General features: G+C 38.5%; 1 protein-coding gene across 8 annotated transcripts in view; it reads right to left on the bottom strand.

Moving 5' to 3' along the window:
• Positions 1–2,069: 2,069 nt before the first annotated feature.
• The window catches only part of ATP2B1 (ATPase plasma membrane Ca2+ transporting 1), a 65,009-nt gene continuing 42,218 nt past the window's right edge, over positions 2,070–24,860 (bottom strand). For 3 of the 8 annotated variants that reach the window (XM_044678346.1, XM_044678347.1, XM_044678345.1), the window contains 10 exons: positions 22,130–22,367; positions 20,345–20,524; positions 19,362–19,449; positions 18,920–19,026; positions 16,773–16,964; positions 16,401–16,614; positions 15,932–16,143; positions 11,590–11,697; positions 9,583–9,765; positions 2,070–3,506 (listed from right to left, as the gene is read on the bottom strand). In XM_044678346.1, coding sequence (XP_044534281.1) covers positions 3,195–3,506; positions 9,583–9,765; positions 11,590–11,697; positions 15,932–16,143; positions 16,401–16,614; positions 16,773–16,964; positions 18,920–19,026; positions 19,362–19,449; positions 20,345–20,524; positions 22,130–22,367 — 1,834 coding nt within the window. In that variant the 3' untranslated portion in view covers positions 2,070–3,194. Of the gene's footprint in view, positions 3,507–9,074; positions 9,229–9,582; positions 9,766–11,589; positions 11,698–15,931; positions 16,144–16,400; positions 16,615–16,772; positions 16,965–18,919; positions 19,027–19,361; positions 19,450–20,344; positions 20,525–22,129; positions 22,368–24,860 lie in introns of all 8 variants that reach the window. The other 5 variants (XM_044678350.1, XM_044678348.1, XM_044678343.1 and 2 more) reach the window with 4 other exon arrangements.

Raw genomic sequence — 24,860 nt, 5'->3', positions numbered from 1 at the left:
GGTCCACGCAGCCCACGTCAGGGGTGGGACTCCGACCCAGGTCTCCTCCCTCCAGCCCTAGAGCTGTTTCCTCTAGACAACAGGGCAGCCAGAAACAGCTTTTTGATCAATTTCTGCTTCTTACATGTATTTAGATGCCCCCCTCCCCAATTTTACATAAAATGCATTTCAGTCCACTTAGGAATTATTTATACGTCAAAAAACATTATTTCCACAAAGCTGCTTGTTATGGAAATTCTGTGCATCAATGTAGCTTCAAAAGGAAATTGGTTTGAGTTTTACAAAAATTAAAGGAATTACTATCGATGAGTTTCAGAACCTATCAGAGCATTATTAAATGAGAAAATAGACCCTTTTGAGCTTGTAATACCAAACACTAAATGTGGCAAGGGGTTAGAGGATAGGGAGGGTGACGGAAGGTATGCCAAGCCCTCGTCCTGGACTTACTTAACACGGTGGTCTCGTGACAGAGGAAATGACTGATTATTTCAGTGCTATGACACATGGGTTTGCATATGGCTGATTAAAAAAAACCCTGAAGATTCTGGCAGGAAAACCATTTTGACTTCAAAATTTGATATACTGATTCTAACATTTAAAAAGTTGAGTCCTCATTCACAAAGATAGCCTATTTATTCAATTAAAATGAATGGACAACTGGTACAAAGAGGTAAAAAAAACAAAAGGCCAAACTACATGGTGAGCATCGTTAAAAAAAAAAAAATCTCCATATCATCCTGATATTTCAGTTGGCTTGTACGCGGCAGAAGAATCTGTGAGAATAACGGAAAGGATGCGTATCTGCTTAGAAACAATCGTCATTTCCTAGATGTCGTGAAAACTATCACTTGGGGCATTAGGAAGATGGTAATGAATCATGCTTGGCATTCTCCACCCCTTCCCTGGTTTCCACACGAACACTAGAAAATGCATGGAAATATTAACAAATAGACAGGAATTAGAAATATTTAAGCATGCAAAAAAATTGGGTCGGGGAGGGAGGCAGAGGAGGAGAGACGAGTCGAGTTTGGGACCGAGTTCAGCTCTACGTACTATGCCCTTCGCTAGCCCGCTTGTGTTTTTCTAGTTGAGACTGTTCTTGGGAGCTCCAGCAGAAAAGAGTCAGAGAGAGGAGGACGCAGATACCCACCATCCTCACCCAAATGCACGGCTGAGCCTGGGGAACCTCAGGACCTTGCCTGGAGACCAACTCTGACTAAAGCAGGAGCGAAATCCCTTTCCCCTTCCCGCCGTGTTTCCAGGCAGAGCCCCAAAGGAGGCTCGAGTTCCGCTCCTCGTGTTCCAGAGAAGGAAAGAGAAAAGAGAAGACAGCTTAACTGACTTGTTCAGCCCCAGGTCAGGCAGGCGTGAGGGGAAGAGGGTGGCTGAGCAGCCCCAGACCAGGCGGGAGTGAGGGGGAAAGGGGGGCTGAGCACCCTGTTTTCCCAATCCCAAGTCCAGGGCCTTTTCTACCCTATCAGGCGCCCTCTTTCTGCGCCAGTCATCAGTGACTTTCTTCTAGGCTCTGGCAGAGCCAACGCATTTCTGGACCTGAGGATGGTGACCACTTAGATGGAAGGACACAAAAGTGTAAAGTTTACACTGTAAACGATGGCGGCCCACGAGGACCTCGTGGCCTCCTGGGCCCTGAGCACCGGCACCGGCTCACGGATGGCTGGGAGGAGGGGACCCGGCGGAGGAGACGCAGGCAGAAGAAAGGAGACCCCAAATCATGCCCACTGAACTAGCCAATCTGCAAGGCGAGTCTCATTTGGTTTGCACACTTATGGGCAAAAATTAAAATGACAAAAGGAAAGGCTTTTTCATGACTTAAAAACCAAACCAAACATGAGTTGATTTGGGCTAAAATGAATTTTCGGGTGCTCGTGCCAAAGCTGTGGGCTTTTCCTTTCTCCAACGCCAGGAGCGCTTCCGGCTTACAGGACTTCCTGGGGCCTCCAAGGTGACATTAGCTCAGTGAGGAGAATGAATCACACCCTGAAGTTCCACCTTTGTGGAACTGTCCCTAGAACGAAGCTGAGAAATTTGCAAAAAGACATGGCTACATATTTATTTAATAAAAGGGCGTGTTTATTTATGTTTACAAACAGGTTTCAAAAACAAAAGGAAAACATGTATGCTACTACTACTAACCTTTTTTCAAAATGCCAACAGCCCTCATGCCTTATGAAGGTTTCTTAAGATTTATTAGAAAAATCAACACAGTTCACTCACAGTTCACCAAGACATCACTAAACTAACAGGTTTAGACAAAAACAAAAAGGACTAAGGTTTTGTTGCATTTTGATTTAATTCAATTTGCCTGAAATAACAAAAGCATTTCAAGCAACTTTCATTATGTAATTGATGTCCCGCATTAAACAATCTACTAAATTCTGAACAAAAAGTTATTTAGCAAGTTTTCCAAAATTTTTAAAAATTAAACAGTTGTTTTCAAAACCATTAAGTAGTAAATGTATTTAAGAAACTAATTAGGACAGAGGCCATAACTTCATTAGGACACTGCTGCTCATGTTTCCACAAAGCATTAGTGTTATCTATTTGGCTATCAGTATTAGCAATTTATCTACAATATTTAACAAGGTAAATTGTAGGCAAAAATTTAGTACAGTTTCAATAGAAACACCCTTTTTCCTGAAAATACAGCAGTATTTGAAGGACTAATTTTTCTCTGCATCAGTTATAAGGAAGCTTCCCATCTATGAACAGGAACAATAAAAGTATCTACAAACCTTGTAAACAGATCTGTATCATTTATAAACATAAATAATCCAAATTATTAACAGCCAACAGCAGAAATTAAAGTATCGATTCAATGATCCAGGGCTCCCTTGTCTTTCTCAGCTTTTCCTCCTCCCTCCCCCCTCCCCCCTCCAAGGATCAAGAGAAACTAAAGCTCTGCTAAACCCACTGCGCAGGACCATGCGTAAGTACAGTCGATGATCCACAGGTCACTTATGTCAGAGTTCAGTACTCCCCACCCCCCGAAAAGCACCCTCAAAGTCTGGCGGAAAGCTTTTATGGTTTAAAAAAATAAATCTACATTCGTACAAGTATGTCTTCTGTTGAAGTCCGAGACAAGAATACGATCTTGTCCAACACGATGTGTGAAAAGACCCAGTTTCAATTTGTTTCTTTACAATGCAGCTAGTGTGTTAACATTCGGCTTACAATCAGAGTGATGTTTCCAAACTATGTAGTGGGCTTCCTGGGGATGAAGAGGTAGCAGACTTGTTCATTTCTATTGTAAGATGAATTCCGCTGTCCACAGCATTATTATTTTTGTTGGGAGAGGGTGGAGGACTCGAGTTACGCTTTGTAGGGGCATCGTCTTCAGCATCAGTGTCATCAATAAGGGGAATGTGAGGCTCAGAATCCTCTATCCTAAACTCAGGATGTGTCATAAAGTTGTGAATCGAACTTCGTGACTCGGGTTTTTCTAGCCCTTCGTATAAAGAACTACGAAATGCATTCACCACTCGAATCTGCAAGGAGAGCAGAGAGAGAAGGGTATGAGAGGGCTGCAGACAGGCCTTCGTGGAAAATGGCTTATTTATGAGTCTGAATCCACAAACAGCAAGGTATGAGTGAGTCATATTTGCAATAATGTGCAGTGGGACTTGCAATAACACTGTAAAAAAACCAAACATTTTAGTAAGACACTGCAAGAACAACAAAACTACACACTCTAACAATCAAGGTGTCTAGAGTTTAAAGTCGTGTCAAAATAATCACATCACTGGCCAATGGCTGAGACTTTAAAAGTCAATGTCAAAATGAAGCCATTTGAGTAAGAGCTTAATTAAAAAAAAAGAAAAAAAAAAGCACAACAAAAACCGAATTATACGTAAGCTTAGCCCATTTCCGTTACAAAATGTTTACTGGAAACCAATCAGAAAATGCTGAACAAACTCAAGCACAGAGGGTTACTTTTCATCATGCTAGGAGTTAGGGGGGCACCAACTATGAAAAGCCAAGCAAGTATAAGCTCAATGCAACAATGAATTGACATCCATTCCTCTTATGCCCTAAATTAAAAAAAAGAAAAGAAAAGAAAAAACCCTTCAAAATATGCCACTACTAACAGATATAAATATTTGAGTATATGCCCATTTCCCTAATGAGTTTGAATTTTCTATTCAAGAAAAACATCCCAGACATCAACCAACTCTATATAGCAGTGGGAAGAAAATGAACACAAGATGCACGGTAATTTCCCTAACACAATTTCTCTTTTCTTTAATAACAACATATAAACTTGTCCATGAGTTCTTTCATTGAATCCAGAAAATATAAAGGTATGGCACAACAAACTGAGTGACAAATTTAGTAGAATTCTAATTTAAAAGGTTTTCTGAGAAGAATGAATTAAGGCACTTTGTTTTTAAACTCTTGCTTTCTGTCTAACAACTCTAAGATGCTAAGAAGAGCAAGGTAAACAGGGTTAAGTGACTTGCCCAAGGTCACACACAGCTAGGAAGTCACTGAGGTCCATTTGAACCCAGTTCCTCCTCTGAGGCCAGGTCCCTAGCTGCCTCCAAAGCAGGTGAAATTCAAATGAAAAATTCAACATGAAGAGTTAAGCCATTTTGTTAGTCAAGTCTCAGTGTGGCTTTCAATGAAAGAAAAATACTTTACTTTTCATTATGCTTAAATAAAAGCAACCTAGATTTGGAAGTATAAACATTCTTTGCTATGGCTCACAACCCCTCACCCTCAAAGTCTTTTCCAATAAACACCCTATTAGGCACAATTCTGTTCACTGCAATACACGTACAATATTCCACATAGTCTCAGCAATTAAGTATACAATACCATATCAATTTACATTTGTGTTTAAAGCTTTACAAATTATCTTCTAGCTGATGTGTTTTTGTTTCCTCTAAGATTAGGCAGAGTACACTCTCGTGCATGCACAGAGAAGCAATAATTTGTTTCCTGAATAAAAAAGGATTATAATGACAAACAGTATACATATATTCCAGAAGCCTAATGTTACAATAACCCTTACTGTATTTTGATCAAGTTCAGTGGTGTGCACCACTTCAAATGCAAGGGAGCACGAGGCACATTCAGCCCAAGTTTTAACTCAAGGGTGAGATTGGTGGAAATTCTGAGCCTATGGGCTTTGAAATACCAACAGAAACTCAAATTTGCACCTTCCTTCCAACTCCAAATCCAAGTGATTTGTTCACTAAACTCTTTAGTAAAGCTAGATGAGACAGTTATTGAAAAGTGTTTAGCATGCTGCCTAGGACACACTATGTGCCATATTAGTTATTACTATTAATGACACTTAAAGAAAATGGGGAAAAAAAAACCACCCTAAAATGAGCTATTTTATAGTACAGCATAAAAATACGAGCCAAAAGGGTAAATTTACAAAATACTTATAAAGTTTTATGCTCATTTCATCAAAAAGGAATCTTGACCACTGGGACAAGTTTATAGTTTAAGAATGACTACTTCCTTTCAACATACACACAATGTGTTTATCCTTGGCTCCATTCAAGGTACTTCGAGGGATTATAAGATCCTAGAATTTGCTTCAGTTTCCCCCCTTTTTAAAGGCATCCTTACTTTATATAACGTGTGGAAGAACTTAATGGCATTTCCTTCACAGAACCTTGATGATTCTTTGAAGGTAAGGAAGTAAATTGTATAACGAAAAAGATAACAGCATGCAGAAGAGTGGTTATATGAAGTTTAGCAGTTAAGAAAGGCAGACAGGGGAGAGAATGAGAACTCCCAGGGATGAGAGGGATGCCTGTGGTTTGAAAAAGCTCTAACAAGGCAGTGGGGGGAAATTCTTATGTTAAAATAAAGCAGTTTAATGGCTATACTGCCTAGCATGTCACAGGGCAGTTCATCTATTCTAATCATCATGTCATCAAAACTTCAATTCTCAGATTTTTTCTATGGGAACATTTTCCAATTTCACGACGAATGTCAATGGAGAAAAACAAGAGTATGGTTTTACTTTGTAGCCAGGCTCAGCAGAACAGAAGTCTATTACCTACGGGACTGCGCACCTTTAAGTAACAAAGAGCAGCCAACTTATGACACTCAATAGTGCCTTTCATCTGGTCACTCTTTTTTACTTTAATATTCCAAATGTTCATGATTTTGTTCATGTCTGTAATGCTTCTATTAATTCATGTTGCAACTACTTCATGTAGCCTAAGCCGTCTTCACCAGATGCTACACCTCTCCCTTCCCACCCCATCACCCATGAATCACTGGACACCAGAATTTTGGTGAAGAGATTCTCTAAACATAACTTTGCGGGTGAGGACCCTCCAGAGAGGCTAAAGTCAAGACACGCCTTCAGGAGGGTTCTTGGATAGGAGTTCCCGAGAAGTCCACACTTTACACGTTATTGTGGTAGTTATATCACATGTCAGACTGAGCTTGTGGACAACAAAAATACTGAAATTCTTGTCAACTGGGTCTCAAAGTTAAGCCAGGCCTCTGTACCATATACAGCACAGTGCTTTCATGTAATCATAAAAGAACACCACAAACAACAAATATGATGCTAAAAACCTAGATATGTTTAAAGCAATGTTCTGTTAGTTTGACTCTTTGGTGACCTCATGGAAACTCCCACTGGCCATTATTTCCCTAGAGTGGTCCATAGTTCCTGTAATTTCCTTTCAATCTTCTCCACATCTTGCAAAGGTGACGTCTGGCCATTTCAAGTTTCTTAGAATCCTTTTGGTTTCAAGTTTTTCATAGGATTATTCAAAGGAGATGAACAATCAGATGAAGCTTTTTTTCCTGCCCATGGAACCTAAGTCACTAGATCTCAGGGATGTAGTTATTTGAAAGCAGTTCAGTTCACTCTTACTCCTTCCTCAATTACATAGGGCTTCCATTCTCTCATCACCACTGGTGCTTGGTCCTTTTGAGTCTGAAGATCATTATCCTCAAAAGAAAGGGCAAAACAAAGTAGGAGATCTGAGGTGGAAGCTTGAAAGCACAAGGTAAGAGTTGGCTTCCTGGCCACCTACAGAAATTTCTGAATTGCTAAAGATGGTTAAGAATGCACTGATGGTGATGTCACTTATGATGAATGAGTTGGGGTGTGTGCACTGAGTGAATGAATCTAGCTTTCTTGCAAGGTGAAACATTCCAGAGGCATTAGTCTAGGAAAGCTTTATATTATTTGACTGAATAGAGAACTCCTATAATCCTAGAATTTGTTCATGCTGGAGGAATAGAAAAAATAAATGTTGAGTGAGATCAGTTATGAATAGGCACTGCTAGAAAAGGGAAACAGGGTCATACTGGGAAATGGTCATTCTCAACTGGTCACAGATGTTGCTTTTGAGGACAGCTAGAGAGAGCCCTTGGACTAAGTTGACCTATTAAAGTCATAATGCTCCCAAGGCTTTTGTAAGAATGGAATGAATTTCAAAGAAAAAAAATTTAGAAAAGCTTTATCACCTTAAATTATGCTAGCTGTTAAAATGTTAAGTGTATTCAGTCTTAGAAAAGTTATATTCTCAAGAACTATCAAATATTTACATACTCTTATCACTAAATTCTTTTGGAGGAGGCCAATCTTCACAACACTCTCAAATAAAATAAGTAAAAATGGTTTGCTTATTTTAAGACTGATAGCTATTTACATGGACTCAACCAACATAACCTCCTACCAACAGAAGCGAACAAAACTTCATGGGGTGGTGGCCTGATGTAGAGCAAAGTTCGATTTTGGGAATTAGGTTTTGGTCCTGGCTTTTATTAACTGTGACTGAGTAAGTCACTGAATTTCATTTTGGTTCAATTTCCTCTCCATAGTAAAAGGAGGAATAATAGTATTATCCTTCAATGAGATAATATTAAATGCCATCATGTTCCTCCTTTCAATGACTTCCAGAAACATTTTTGTGCTCTGACAATAGAAATGCTGCGAGAGAAAACTTAAAAGTGTAGTGCTCAAACAGAAAAATCTCCTCTCCTTCAACTAACCATTACTTTTTACCTCCCCACCTCTAGTGCTTCTAGCCCTTTGGCAAGAGGTAAATAAGATTTTTGTCCCGATTGAGTTGCATCCACTAGAGGTCAACAATTTTGTTGGAACTGAGTATGGGCCCAAAATAGTTGTGAAATATCTTGAGGATGATCCACCATGAAATCTGGACACCTGGAATTCACTGTAAAGGCAAAATGATTAAAACACAAGATTTTTGAGAGTTTGTTACTTTCTGAAACCCTAGTGGGGGAGGGGGGGAGAGGGGACCACCTGTTAATTTATCTCAACAAATAAAAATTATACAATTATGTAATGGTCAATGAGTAGCCCATAAAATTTTCCCAAATTCTAATTTTGCTACATTAAATGAACATAACTAGTTTACTGTATCATTTGAAATGACTTTAAATAAGATCATTTAAATGAAATAAACATATCAATACTACAGAACCCCGAAGTTTAGGGACACAGATATACCTGAAACAAATCCAACAAGAGTAGCTTTGGAAGCCACTCTTAGGCAGCCAGCTCTCTTTTATTCCAGTTGCTCAGGGCTACATTCGGAAACTGAGCAACATAAAAATAAAAAAGATCCCATTCATTTTCAGTTTGTAAAAAGCTCTTTCTCAGGTCAGTGGGATCAGTTTCAGATTGTATGCTTCTGGGAACAGTGCAGTATAAACATGTTTAAAGGCATATACTCAAACACTTATAGCAGTTTTTACTAACTCTATACCCCCACATCATTCCCTATGTGAATAACGAAAAGTTCAGCACATAGGGAAAGTCTTTAGTTCTATACCCAGTCTTACATTTGGTTGTAAATGCTTCATCTTTTATCTAAATTGACAAAAAATGAAAAAACTGCCACCCCCTCCAAAAATAAACAAAACAAAATGAAAAACCTCAAGGTTTCAAACCACTTTATGAAAAGAAAAAAAAAGAAAAAAAGAAAAAAAAAAGCTTTATGAAAGGCCTGAACAATGAGTTTAAACATTAAGGAGAAAATGAGAAACGTCAGGTGTGTGAAGGAGGAAATGTTAATTTCATGCACTTAGGAACACACACTCACACCCCACAGTAGTAGAAGCGGTAGTAGAGGAAAACACTACATGTGTAGGGGTAGAAATATTTGTTACATCATGGTGCTGGCTGGCGATGGAGGGTTGCCGCCTTAGAGCCCCCTGAATGGTACTTCCACTCTGGAAAGCATTCACTACATCCATCTGCAAGGAATCAGAGATTGTGACAGCTTGCTCAGCAAGAGAGAGAGAGAGTACAAGAGAAAGGACCATCCCATCTATAAACACATAAAAAGTAAAGAAAAAGGCACTTTTTATAGAGCAAATAGGCAAGAAGAGCATTTAGAGAAGAAAATGAACAAATCAAGGAGCAAGAGGGCTAGACACGATTGCACACCGGTAAGTGAGTACAACTCAGTCATCTTAGACTAGTCTTCAGAGGCCTGAGGAGTCCCATGGGCTGGGAAGGTCAGAGTGAATGAAGGGCGCATTTGAGTCCCTCCCCCTCTCATCCCCCCCCAATCTCCCTGGCCCCCAAGGCTCTCCCCCCACCCATACCTGAGTTTGTATTCGGTTCAGACCCCTAAACCACAAGATCTGTCCTCGTCGTAACTCTCGCTCAGCATGGTCAATCTCTTCAACATCTTCAGCTAATTCTTCTTCAGGAATTTCTTCTTTCTGTGTTCCATGACCAGCTTCTTTAAGGAATTTTAAACGGCTAGTTGGAATTGTTGAAATGAGCTATGAAGTAGGGGGAAGAGCTCTAAGAATAACTCAAGTACATAATTAAGCTGGTCAACTTAACATAGGAGATGCTTTTAAAATGACAAATGTGATCCAACCAATAAGCTTAGGAGCTCTTAAGTTATCTTATTAAGATCCCATCAATCAAGTTCTAAGTTAGCTTATCATTAAAAATGTTACTGTTAACTTTTTTTCTACATGGATATAAAATGTCATTACATGTTCAACATTTTACTTAACTGGGCATTTAAATTTTCCTCACAATTTCACAAACATACTGAGACATCATATTTTGTTTCAAATAAAACAAATCCAGTGGTAGTCCCGTTTGCTGGAGGTGAAAATATATACATACAAACCCTTTCAATAGTAGAAGAAAATTATATCATTAGAAAATATTCAACTACAAGGTTAAACTGACTTGGCTTTATATTATGTAAACACTGGAATGTAATACCATAACTAAGATTATACCGGTGCAGCTGGGTGGCTCAATGGATTTAGAGCCAGGCCTAGAGAAAGGAGGTCCTGGGTTCAAATCTGGCCTCAGGCACTTCCTAGCTGTGTGACCCTGGGCAAGTCACTTGACCCCCATTGCCTACCCTTACCACTCTTCTGCCTTGGAACCAATACACAGTACTGATTCTAAGATGGAAGGTGAAAAATCTTGTTAAAAACAAGACCCCCCCCCCCAGATTATACTCTAGAAATAACCCCCCACATGCCAAAGAAAAGAGAATGGTAAATGCTGGTGGAATTCCTAAGCAAGTAATAAGGCCACTAGAACTCATTCAATAACCTGGAAAGGGAAGAGGAAAGAAGGTTCTTCTTGTAAGATGGCCAGGCCATGGCAATATCTCTAGGGCAGAGGGGTGCTCACAGAGAATTTCCAGTGGTGACTTGGAGAAGAAGGGAAAACTAAAGGACAATGAAGTGCCAACTTAAGAGTAGGTATCTGAAAATAGATTTAAGTTCCTTAAAAAGGGTAAAGCCAGGATGAAAAGATTTTGTATATATACATGTATATTTATGTGTGTGTCTTTATGAAAGCCTATGTCAAAAAACCTTTGAAACAAAGGGACCTAGACTCTGCTGGTGGAGGGCAGGTGGGGCGTAAGCCTATAGGCACTACTTATAACTTGTCACGACATTACGTACATGTAATGAAGTGTACTGAAGAACATGTACATGAAGACATGATCTTCATATTTGCATATGTCAAAAATTAGGACACTGATTAAACTAAACATTAAGAGTGAACGTTTATACATTTTACAAAATGTGTAAACAAAAAAACTACGAAAAGAAAAGTAACGCATTTGGAATTACTTAAACAGAAACACCTTAACGAGTTAAGCAGTTTGGCATTTTTTTTTTTTGGCAGACTACTAGAGAGGACCTAAACATCAATTCTATATTCATGACTACTTCTGTAAATGAATAGGAAAAAATTTCATTGAAACTAAACAATTCAGCAATTTGAGCTCATCTTCATTGATTTTAAAATTCCTTCTAAAGTCTTGCTGAAATAACTGCTTCTGAAAAAAGTTAACTTCCCAGGAGAGGAGCCCAGAAATTTTAAAAATTATAGATGAATTCATGCAAGTGTGGTGTAATGAATAGGGCTCCAGTCCCTATATAAGCATATTCATAGTTGACACAAAGTGAGAGACTCAAATAGACCTTAAATCTTTGGAAACAAATTCCCAGAATGACACCTACCTGGAATTAAGTAGTAGACAGTGCTAATTAAAAAAAAATTACTAGCAAGAAAATTTGATGTGATTTTGAGTTTTACACAAATAAAAGTGAGATTTTTACCTGGCCCCAGAGTAACGTTCCCATTCCTAGGAATATTGACCACAGCCACTGTTCTATTGAAAGTTCTGAACAACTGAAAGGTTTTCCACCAAATTGCACAATTATTATCTGCAGGAGCAAATCAAAGTAAATTCATTTAACAACACTGACAGTTCTCTTCTTACAGGAATCTTTAACTTTAAAATACATAGTTGTCTCTGTCTTCGCTCAGCATCTTTTTAAAAAGCACCATTTATTATTTTGTAATTCCAAACTGAAATAAAAAATTTCTCAAAAGAATATGCTAATTGTAACAAAGTGGCCTATATCTGGCTGTAGGCAGCTATTGATGTATTTTACAAAGCATTTGGGACAACCACAATATTTGTGTTGAAAAATGACTGAAGATAATGCTATAATTAGGCATGCTCTTTCACCAACCTTAGTTACACACATATTTTAATAAATGCTTAAAAAGAAATGAAAACCAAATTCTTAGTAACTAAATTAATACTGGACTTATTTATGCAACTCAAATGAAATCCTAAACTAGCCTTTCTTGAATTTGTGGTACTTTAACTTAACGTATTTTTTTTTCTTTTGGTATAAAGCATACAAATAAATAGCTATGTTTGTCATTTAAAACCATTAAAGTTTGTAAGGAAAAAAAAGATGAAAATATAGTTATTTATTCAAAAATAACTTGTTAGAATAAATATATCAAGGACTTCTAATTTCAATTATAAGGAAATTCCCATCTTCCTGGTTATAGATTTCACTCCATATATTATTTAGGAGAGGTGCCTGAGGCTCCCAGGGCTTAAGTGACTTACTTAGGAAAGTTAGTAAATGTAATAGGTAGGATTTGAACTCCAGGGCTCTTGACTCTAAATCCAGCCTCCTCTCCATTATGTCCTGATGCATCTTGCCACAAAATAGTATTCAGGAATGATTCCCTGTTCAACTAAGTGTAATACTATCTATCATCACTAAAGAAGAAAAATCAAATGAGTTAGAATTTACTATAGAGCCAAACTGGTCAAAATCCCTCAGAAAATCAACTGTACAATGTACAAAATAGAATACTTAATTTTTAAAAAGGAACTAGAATGGTCAGAATTGCTAGGTTACAAACTAAAGAGATATCTGCCCTCCTTTCCTCACATAGCACTTGTAAAGATCAAATGAGATAAATGTAAATGTACTATATAAATATCCAGATCTATCCCAACTTGTAGTCTTGGCAAGCCAGCTGTGAATCTGGCAATGGGAGATGACCAAATCTTCCTTCATTAAAGGATTATTGATTGAGAGCTGAAGAGGGGCCTTAAGCCTCGCCAGATGACCTCCCCCTTCCACCCCCCACCATTTTACAGGTAAGGAATTAGAGGCCCAGAGAGGGTAAGCAGCAAAGGCACAATTTAACCAGTCTTCAAATGCAGGGCTCTTTCTCCCTTAATTGAGGGTTTTAAAATAAGAGTTCCTTTTTTAAAAAGGAGAGAGAAGCCTTCTTTGTGCTTTATTCTTTCTACTTTCTCTCTGTTAAAAACAAAGACAAAATCCAACAGGGGTTAAAAAAAAACAAACAAAACCAACTTTACAACCATATATGGAAATTAATTACTACATTGTAAGCTCATGAAGGACAGAAAGGGTCATCTTTCCTTTGTAGCTTACATGCCCAGGGCCAAGCAAAGTGCTCAGCAGAGGGGCTCAAATGTTAACTGGGTGGGGTGGGAAGACTTTGTTAAAATGAGCATTTTAAAGTGCACATGGAAAAATTTCCCCAAAAGCAGATAAGTCAACAATATTGTAACTGAGTTGACAATCTTCCTGGTAGAATAGGTATTTCTTTGTTTTTAATCCTTACCATCTGTTTTGGAATTGAAGGAAGAGTGATAAGGGCTAGGTAATGGAGGTTAAGTGACTTGTCCAGGGTCACACAGCTAGGAAGTATATGAAGCCAGATTTGAACCCAGGGACCTCCTATCTCTGGGCCTGGCTTTCTCTATCCATTAAGCCATCTAGCAGCTCCAATTAAAATAATTTCTCAAATTTTTCATTCAAAAGAATGTTTATAGATTTTCTGGTCAGAAGGGAAATTCCTAATTATCAACAAGAAAAAGAACCGAGAATTTTTGCCTCAAAGACCTGTCTTTGAAAGGTTATGTTTTAGATTCATATTTAATCATGTACATTTATAAAGAGGAGAGCCAACTTTGGGGCTCCTCAGCTTTTAAGTTAGCAAAAATAAAATAATTTCAGTACTAAAAATATTTGTTCTCAAGGAAATAAAGGAAGATATGGAAGAATATTAGATGTAGGAAAAAAGAAAGGCTACATTTAAGTATTGTGTTTGGAACCATTTTAAACAAAAGACATGCTAAGAGATATTTGTTTTCAGCAGAATCTTTAAAATAAGTTTTGAAGGTAAAACTACAATTTACTAGTTGATATTACAATCTGTGTTTTAAAAAAAAGGAGAGTTTTCAGAATTGAATGTTATCATTAAAGCTAGCCCACAGAAGAGTATTTACATCTTTTTCAAATTTGTTAAGTCATTAAAACACAGTCAGTACTGTATTTTAGTATTTCACTGAATTGGGCTTTTGGAGGTACAATTCAAATACTTGTACAAAATCACATATTAAAAATATAATTCAGCAGAGTGATCCATAGTTTTGAAAAGCTTAATAATAAGAAGGATATCTCCTCATAAAAAGTGAGGATGAGACAACTGATAGAGCACAAATATAAACTTCCTTTCTGAGTTATAAAGTGAGTAGTAGCAGCAGCTCTTGCTAAGTGAGCCAGCTCAGTTGTTTAGAAATTGTTCTGATCCACACAAAAGAGCAGAGACAATAATACTCACAGATACTGGAGTAGCCCTTTATGGTTCCAAAGAACCTTCTGCATACTGCCATCTCATCTGATCCTCACAGTTCACCAGGGAGGTGATGATTTATTAAGAGCTTACTATAGTGCCCAGAGTGTAAGTATTCTTCATACCATTTTACAGATGAGAAAACTGAGGCTCAGAGGTAGGGCTAAGTGTCTTGTCAAAGGTTACATAGCAAGTAGCTGGGGAAGAATCTGAAGCCAGGTCCTTTGGCTTCAGACCTACTGCTTTATACACTGAACCATAATCACCACCAGTATCCTACTTCATTGCATAGCTGCTTAATGGAAGGAGAAGTGAACTTCATTTAAAATAATGACTTTATAAGAGTATTGGGACTATGTTTTTGCATAATAAATACTGACCACAGCTAGAAAGTAAGATACCAGATTTCCTCAATGGCATAAATACACATTTGAATCTCATAGTAGTTCTTATAAAAACACATTTTGAATAATTAAATTTAACAAATTTAAATACAAAATTTTTGTTATGTCAAGAAATTTTATGAAGATGTGGATATGGATTTTTCTAAAACTTAAAGTTATTGGGGGCAGCTGGGTAGCTCAGTGGATTAAGAGCCAGGCCTAGAGACAGGAGGTCCTAGGTTCAAATCTGGCCTCAGACACTTCCCAGCTGTGTGACCCTGGGAAAGTCACTTAGCCCTTATTGCCTACCCTTACCACTCTTCTGCCTTGGAGCCAAGGGCCCTAACAAAATAAATAAATAAATGAACAAACAAACAAATAAAGCTTAAGGCTATTATCAAATAGGGTTGTCTAAAGTAATTTTTCCAGGATCCCAAGTTCTAAAATAAATGCTATACAAAGTTAAAAATATTAAAATTTTTATATTTTTAATTAGTTAATATTATTGGTAATGACTGATAATACTTGTAGAACTAATCTTCTTAACCATGGAAAAATTTTTCTTAATTAAAAAAAATTAGTTCTACCATTGAAAAAGCTCACTTTTTAATTCTAAAATTTACTGTGTTCACTGACTTCCTGTGTGATCCTAGTTCAAGATTTGGTAATCTCTAAGGCAGAACAGCATGGGGAACGATGATTTGCAAAAAATGAAACAGACATACATAAAGACATTCACAATCTAAATCAACAAATGACATCCTTTACAAAGTCATGACATTTGATTATCTCAGTATTTCCTCTGAAAAATGGGGAAAATGTTAAAATTTTCCTATTTATACATGATGACATTTATTACCCCATTAAAAAATTTTGTTTTGATAGTGGCATTTCAAAATATAAAATGCACTGACAACTTACAGTATCAGGACTGGAACTGACTCATAATTATGAACCCCAAACAGTTATCCAGTACAATGGAGGACTGGATAAGAAGGCCATAACTATAATATCTAGGTTATTTTTTTGACAAGCCTATCAATCTGCTCTCACTGATACAATAATAAAATTTGCAACTGTCTTCTAAGTTACCTACCTGGACCACAAAAGTGCCCAGAACAATTGTACAGAAGATAGCATTGTTGAAGATGCCTTCAAACACATTTCTTTCACCATGAATTTTTCGGGCATTTATCTCATTGAAAAGTTGCATCAGCACGAAGGTGTTAAACACAATAGTATAATGTTCTGAAGGTGGAGCATGCAAAGGGGCGTTTCTTCCACTATCAATATCGAAAAATTTTTCCCCTGAAATAAAGAAATTGGCACTTTGCAATTACAACATAAAACACAACAAATTTATTTGATGAGGTGTGGAAGTTATTTTAATAAACAATCCTTTGTTTGCTCTCCAGAAAAACAACCATAAGCTACCACTGTCTGGAAAGCAGGAATTTGAAGGCTAAATGGGGAGTGTCTTGGAAACTTGATTACATGAAAACATCAGGGACATATTAGGCTGGAACAGGAGTTAAATGAAGCTTTGCTAGAGTTCAATATCTTACCAGCAAACAAGAGCGTAAAGACTACGACAAGCTGATAGAATGCATGACCCAAAATATTCTTCATCATTGTGCGAGAGATGAGAGGCTTGTTTCGGCCGTAAGGCTTTCGAAGCAAGAGAGACTCAGTAGGGGGCTCGGTTGCCAGAGCCAGGGATGCCAGTGTGTCCATGATGAGGTTTACCCACAGCATCTGTACAGCCTTAAGAGGTGAGTCCTATAAAAAGACAGGCTTTCTCATAGCTATTCTGAAACATCTGGGATTGAGAAAGTTGACATTTTTCTTGAAACATCAGGAAGAGTGCCGCATCAATTCTGATACTGCAGTTATTGAACTATTTCGTTTAGAGCGAGCAAGCTGTCCTTTCCACCTACCTGAGTAATACAGGCCCCCGTGAAGGCAACGATCACAGCCACCACATTGACTGTGAGCTGGAACTGAAGGAACTTGGAGATGCTGTCATAGACATTCCGTCCCCACATGACGGCTTTGACAATGCTTGTGAAGTTGTCATCAGTAAGAATGATGTCCGATGCTTCTTTGGCTACGTCGGTTCCAGCAATACCCTAATAGGAAAAGCAGGAGAGCACACGAGTACTTGATGAGTCGGGAACAAGATTAGATGGTGAAAACCAAGCTGAGTCGTGCCTCTGAACCGATGCGCAGTGAAGCAGTCTTAGGACCAGAGAGCAGCTATGGGACAAGAGCCACACAGACAAGCCACTGGATGAGGCTGCTCCTCGGAGACGGGCTACACTCAAGGAGCACAAAACACAGTTTAGAACCCAGGCCCAGTTCTGAACGTCCCGTGGCTTTGCTCTGCTAATGCCAAAGTGTCTTCCCCCTCTTACATTCCAGCACCCAATACAAGAGGAAAGCACGCTGCATTTGGAGAACATTGGGTTTGATGCTGGGTTCTGCCAGTTCAAGTCTGGGTGGCGTGAGTCAAGTGACCCTCTCGGGGGCCTCTCGCTCTGGGACCCTGTGAATTCAGGCTCTTACATCTCATGGATCTGTCTCCTCTGTTTTTGTTCCTACGATAACTCTTGAGTTGCATGCCAACAAATGCTAAAGGGGCTGTGGGAAAACAGGCATATTTGGCACACTGTCTGTGGAGCTGTGAATAGAACAGCCTTTGAGGAAGGCAACTGTGCCTGGCCAAGTTACTAAATTGAGTGTAATGCCCAATAGTTCTAGGCCTTTACTCTAAGGAGATTAAAAAAAAAAAAAAGACAAAAATATTTATGACAGTTTTTTGTGGTGGCAAAGAGCAAGACGCCCAAGGAGTGTCCACTGACTGGGAAAGTAATGCCCAACTTATGGTATGTGAATATAATGGAATACTAACAGGATATGAGAAAGAAGAGGTTTGCCCTTTTAACAATGAACAATTATGAAAAGACACAGTGAACAATCATAATTCTGGAGGCCCAGGGAGGAAGAGTGCTGCCCTATCCCCACTCCCAGAAGCGGTGCCAGTGGTCTCTCTGCCTCAAGCTTTTCCTCATTCCAATGCACTGTCCTCTCAGTGGTCAAGGTGAGCTTTCTAAAAGGCAGGGCTTACTCTCTCATCTCCCTGTGCAGTAACTCCAGGGGTTCCCTTCTCATCTCCAGGATCAAATCTAAAATCCTATTTGGCTTTCAAAGCCTTTCATCAACCGTGCCCTTCCAACCTCTCTGGTTTTCTTTCACCTATTTCCCTCCATCTCTTCTGGGATCCAGGGACACCAGCTCCTTACTCTTCCTTCAATAGGGCCCTTCCTCTCCCCACTGTAGGAATCTTCACTGGCTATGCCTTATGCCTATGACTCTCTCCCTCAGATCCACCACCTGGTTTTCTTCAAGCCTTAGCTAAAGTCACACAATCTGGAAGAAACCTTTCCCAGATTTCCCTGGGTGTCCTCCTCCTGACACAAACCCCAACTGATCTCCTCTATCTCTTGTCTGTGCAGTTGTTTGATAGTGGCTCTCCCATTAGACTGTAGACAACTGGGAAGCAACAGGTTTCTTTTGGCCTTTCTTTGCACCTCAAATGCTCAGCACAATATCTAGAATATAATAGGGGGCTGATAAATGTTAATTTATTTTTAAACCCTTACTTTTCATCTTAGAATTGATTCCAAGTTCCAGGGCAGAAGAGTGGCAAGAGCTAGGAAGTGGGTCTTTTGTGACTTACTCAGGGTCACAAAGCTAGGAAGTGCTTGAGGCCAAATTTGAACTCAGGACCTTCCATTCTGAGCCATGGCTCTCTATCCACCTTGTTACCAGCTACCCTGAATAAATGATAACTGACTAAATGACTAATATGCAGAATGAGGCACATTTTTGGACATGGCCAAGAATAAGATTTGTATTGCTTGACTAAATGCTTACTTGTTATAAGTATTTTGTTTTTCTTTTATAATCTTTTCAGGTGGGGAAGGGGAGAAAAACAAAAAATCAATGAAATCATTGAAAAATTTTAAAAAAGCATGCCAACTAACACATTAAATTTCAATATGAATATCTCCTAAATTCCTACCATAGCAAATCCAACATCTGCTTTCTTTAGTGCAGGGCCATCATTGGTACCATCTCCAGTTACAGCTACAACCTGTCGTTGCTCGGAGACAGTACTGTCAATTATGCCTAAAAGGGAACAAAAAAAAGAGTACTTTAAAAACTGTTCTCTTTACTCCACAAGGTAATTGTCTTCTGGCCTAAGGAACTAAAAATGTTAGAAAACCAACAAATTACAAGCACTCTCCAAAGTTAAGAAGGACACCACCACATTTTTTAAGAGCAAGTCTGGATTATTAAGATTATGATGAATAACAACAATATTCAGTTTATCAAAGAAAGTCAGTTTATTTTGGATGCCAAGGAAAAAAATTAAGAGTTTCATAGATAAGAACCTACTTGATAATTAAAAAGTTAAAAGTTAAATGTTAAATGTTAAATGTTTTATTTAAAAACCTGATTACCTTTAACCAGTGTGTGCTTGTCAGTGGGAGATGATCTAGCAAGTACTCGAAGCTTTGGCCAAATCTTGTCTATGCGTTCTTGTTCAATCTGCAATTGTAATCAGAGTTAAAACTAGCCAATGCAAATTGAGTAAGTGGCCCTTCTGCCTCCATTTCCCCCACCACCAATCTACCTTCCATCCTACTCCCTAAATAATAAAACATAGCCCGGATCACTTAATTTCCTATAGCTTCAAAACCTTCAGCAAAATACTCCCAAATACCTAAGGAACAAAGTCCAAACTCTTGTAAGTCTGGCCTTTGGAGCCTTTTACAATCTGTTCCCAACTAGTATTTCTAGGTGCTAATTTCACTAAATACCTTCAAGTAGTCTTGGTTTTTGCGTTTTCTTCTTCCTTCTCTCTTCCTCCACACATCTAGCATTTGAAATCCCAGATATCTTTCTGAGTCAAGCTCAAATTCCTCTGCCATGATACCTGTTCCATGACTCCACAGGCTGTACTGGACTTCTCCCTCTGGGTACCTTCCCACTTAAACTAGTCAGGTTCTAGACACGCAAAATATCCTATGTGTAGATATTTTACCTTCTCTATTAGCATATAAAATGTCAAAGGACAGAGATATCTCTCATTTATTTTTCTGACCCCCTAGAATGCCTGGCACAATATATTTTGTGGCTATAGATAGCAATAAATATTTGCTAAATACTATTCCCCAGCTGGAAATTATTAAGAATAAATTCAGTGGGGGCAGCTGGGTAGCTCAGTGGATTGAGAGTCAGGCCTGGAGACGGGAGGTCCTAAGTTCAAATCTGACCTCAGACACTTCCCAGCTGTGTGACCCTGGGCAAGTCACTTGACCCCCATTGCCTACCCTTACCATTCTTCTGCCTTGGAGCCAATACACAGTATTGACTCCAAGATGGAAGGTAAGGGTTTAAAAAAAAAAAAGAATAAATTCAGTGAAGGAATCAAAGAACCTACCTCTCCTTTTTCATTCCTTATTCTTCGGTTGAAATCTTTACCTTCTAGGCACAGGAAATCTTCCCCAGGATGCAAAATACCACATTTAGAAGCAATAGCACGAGCAGTATTAATATTATCACCAGTGACCATCCGCACAGTAATTCCAGCACGCTGGCATTTTCTTATTGCATCTGGTACCTAGTTTGCATGGAAGAATCTCATCATTACATAAATATGTAGCCATATCTAATATAGGAAGTACCCAATTCCATATGAGATAATAGGTCCACAGAAATTACATGTGTATGTGCTCACAAATACACCATTAAGTATGTGCAGAAGGATGCTGTACTTTCAAAGCAGAAATTCAATTATCTAAAAAAGAAGGCTCCACTCTTTCCAACACCCATAAGAATAAAATCTAAAAATTAATCACTTTATCAAACAGTGGTTCAGTGATACAGAATAATTAGTTCTTTAAAGTCTTTGGATAGGAAGAAAGTTATGATTTTAAATGATTTGTGAAACTTAAATGAAAGAATGATCCCTAGAGATTTTCTAAGGGTTGTTTTTCTAGCTCTGAGTCCATTCTGTATGTGAATGGCTATACTGTTTGGTAATTTTCTTATTCAGTTAAATACATAAGTAAAGTAGGACAATAACACAAAAACAGTAAGAGTCATCTGTATTTTTTAGCTTCTGAAGATACAAGATTTGGGGGGGGGGAGGAGGGGGAGGAGGTTATTATTGCATATTTACCCTCCTGAAAACCTAAGATGAAAAAATATGATAAAACATGCAACTAATATATACTGTCTAAGGAAACACTGAATTGGTAGTAACTCCACTCAGAACTTATTAGAGAGTAAGGAAGCTCTGGAATGAAAATCTCATAATTCATTTATGGAGAGGGGGACCATTCTTTTCCTTTCAAAGGCAATTCTTACACTTTCAGATGGTAAGGCAAGAGAATCTACATGGAGAAAACTTTTGATGTTAAAAATATACTCTGCAAAAAAACAAAAAAACCAAACAATTGAAGTAGCTAAATAAATTGAATAAACTTCAATGGTCCCTCCTAAAAGGAAGAGCAAGTGAGCAGCACACCATCATTGTAAAGGGCAACAAGTAGGCAAACATCACATCCACCTGTAGAACTTAATATGCTTTCTATTCAGTCTGAGGTGGAAGGAGTTAGAATGGTTTTCCTTGAATAAAAAACTGGTAAGGGAGAGGGAGAGAGTCACTAGTATCCCAGTGTATTTATAGTCCCTAGTGAACCTTTTAGAGACCACTTGCCATGCCCTGCCACACCCCTCCTCCCCCATAGCCTTATCCCAGACAAGGGAGAGAGAAAGAGAGGGGAGTGGCCTAGGTGCTCTAATCAGGGGAGGGGAGCAGCTCCACCTGAGTCCCTCTGCCTTTCTAGTAACCATAACTTTGGTAGGTGACCGCACACATGCCCACAGAGAGGTCTCTATGTGCTATCTTTGGTTCCCCATCATCACAGGTTCCCCATCAGAGCCCTAGAACAAAGACCTGATTGGGTGAAAAAGCAGGTGCATCTTCAATTATTTCAAAAAGCAATCTGCTTAATAGTTTGAAAACACTTCAGCATCTTTAAGGCAGAAATTTTACCAACAATTTCCAAAACACCCTTTACCTAATTCCAAAAAAATTAACAGCTTTAAGTAACCATACTCCCAAATTGTTACCTCAAAGTTGATCAATTATGCTCCCTAATTTTCTCCCTAAGAGGCAAAAACACTATGTGGTTTAACTAAATGGACAGAAGTTCTCTACCTCCGGTCTCACGGGATCTTCAATCCCTACAACAGCAATGCAGGTTAGGCCTGTGACGATGTCATTTTCATTATCCCACTCTGGTTCAGGTTCTCCTGCTGGGAAATCTCGGAATGCAAGACATATAGTTCTCAATCCTTCTGAAGCCATTGGTTCAATCACAGTTTTAACAATATCATCCCGGTCTCTTGGTCTGAATACCTTTGCTTCACCATTAGCACTCAAGATTTTGAAGCACCTATAAAGAAATGTAGAAGGATCATAAATAAATAAAAAATAAAAGCCAAATCCTGAATGTTGGTAAGAATTTAAGAAAGTTGCCAAGGCATTAAGTAGCTATGTGACCTTGGGATAAATCACTCAAAATTTATGAGTACCAGTTTCTTCATTTTTAAATCAATGATCTCTAAGGTCTCTCTCCTTCTGCTTCTGGAATTTAATCTTTTTATGAAATTGGTTTCAATTGAATCATGCTTAAAATATCTTTGGTCCTGGGATTCTGCAGGGCTCTCTGTTTTTTCTTTTTTTTTTAAACGGATGCTCTGTATGTATCACTGTCATTTCTTGATATGTACCCCACAATTCCCAAACCCCACCAAAATAACCAAGCCGTTTAGTTATTTTTCAGTTGTTTGCAATCATATATAACCCCTCTTTGGAATTTTCTTGGCAAAGATAATGGAATAGTTTGCCATTTCCTTCTATAGTTCATTTTATATATGAGGAATTGAGGCAAACAGGGTTAAGTGACTTGCTCAAGGTCACATAGCTAGTAAGTGTCTGAGACCAGATTTGAACTCAGGAAGATGGGTCTTTCTGACTTCATATTCTATCCACTGAGCCATCTAATAGTAGTCCCTTTTTACGATCATAAAAAGTTTAAAATCATAGGAAATACATTATAAAACTATATCATCTGTACCTTAATTTTATTATTCTTGTGAGTTTGCTGCTACACAACAACCTTAAATTTACAAACAAAGCAGGCTTTAGATGAAAAACAAAGAAAAACAACAGATTTATTATAAATTATATCAGTTTTTCTCAAGTAGGCTCACAGGAAAACCACGCCTGAATGACACCCACGCCCCCCTACCAAAAAAGGTAGTTGAAATTATGACTTGTAACACTTGTATTAATGAAATTTTTTTAAAAGAAAAAATTTTCACATCAAGTTGTACAAAGCACAAGTAGAAAAATTTGTTTAAAACAAAACAAAATTTAGGAGCAAAAGATCACAACACAGGCTTTTCTGTGAATAATTTAGAATATCTATGTCATGTAGACATGTTTCTCTCAAAGATGTGACTTTAATGCTAAAATGGAAATTAATTTTTCTTAAAAGAATATTGGAGGAGGGGGCAGCTGGGTAGCTCAGTGGACTGAGAGTCAGGCCTAGAGACGGGAGGTCCTAGGTTCAAACCCGGCCTCAGCCACTTCCCAGCTGTGTGNCCTAGAGACAGGAGGTCCTAGGTTCAAACCCGGCCTCAGCCACTTCCCAGCTGTGTGACCCTGGGCAAGTCACTTGACCCCCATTGCCTACCCTTACCACTCTTCCACCTAGGAGCCAATACACAGAAGTTAAGGGTGAAAAAAAATAAAAAAAATTGGGCTATTAATACACTGCCTTCCATCGGGGCACCTACCTCTAAGTCCTCAATCTGGGTGGCTCTTGTTGGAATGTTAGAAGCCATTTCTCTGGTGCCACATTCAAGCTGTCAATACAGCTGTTACTTCTTTTCCTACATGACCATAGCATCTCCTTTCTCAGTCAAAAATAATGTTGATTGATCAAATGAAGTAAACTTATAAAAAGCTTTTTACAAACCTCAACAGCACTGGGCAATAAAGTCCTTTCTTTTTGATTTCTTAGATCTGGGATTAATATGGGGGGAAAATCCTTCTACTGTGGCAAACATAAGCTCTAAAATTAATCTAATACCCTAAAACAAGAGCATATAAATACGCTTGATTAAAAAACAAACAGAAAAAACATTTATTGTGTGTATTACAAAAAACCTAATAGACCATTGGCCTTGGAGTCAGGACCTCAATTCAAATTCAGTTTCTGAGTATTCTAGAAGCATCAGACAACTTGGAAGCTTATCTCCTAAAGTCTGATTCCCATAAAAATCTTAATGTATTGGTATATGAAGTATCATGGTAAGCAATTTTTCCATTGATAGAGCGATTCCTCCCTCATTCTCTGGACATAGCTGAAGACCTTTTCTGTGACTGATAAATAGAACATTCCCCCTAATCTTCTCTCATTGCCCGCTGCCCCCCCCAACTCCCCCGGGGGAGGAAGAGAGAGAGAGACAGAGAGAACCCTAATCTTCTTCACCTCTGGGTCTTATAAATGCCTCTTTTAAAAGCTTGGGGGTAGTCTTCTCAAGGATATATTTTATTCATGTATACAGAGACAACAACCTCAAATTTTAGACAGAGGGAAGAATGAGTATTAGGGTGGGTAACTTTAACATCTTTTCAGTAGCTAATGATATTATCTGATTTATTTCTTCTATAATGACTCCCTCTCTAAAGTATTATTAAAAACTGATACTCAAGGGGGCAGCTGGGTAGCTCAGTGGATTGAGAGTCAGGCCCAGAATCAGGAGGTTCTGGGTTCAAATCTGGCCTCAGACACTTCCCAGCTTTGTCACTCTGGGCAAGTCACTTGACCCCCATTGCCTAGCCCTTACCACTCTTCTGCCTTGGAGCCAATACATAG

The sequence above is a fragment of the Gracilinanus agilis genome, chromosome 5 (assembly GCF_016433145.1).
Source record: "Gracilinanus agilis isolate LMUSP501 chromosome 5, AgileGrace, whole genome shotgun sequence".
NCBI lineage: Eukaryota > Metazoa > Chordata > Mammalia > Didelphimorphia > Didelphidae > Gracilinanus > Gracilinanus agilis.
The sequence above is the reverse complement of the archived record's forward strand: the minus strand, read 5'-3'. Positions and strand labels throughout refer to the sequence as shown.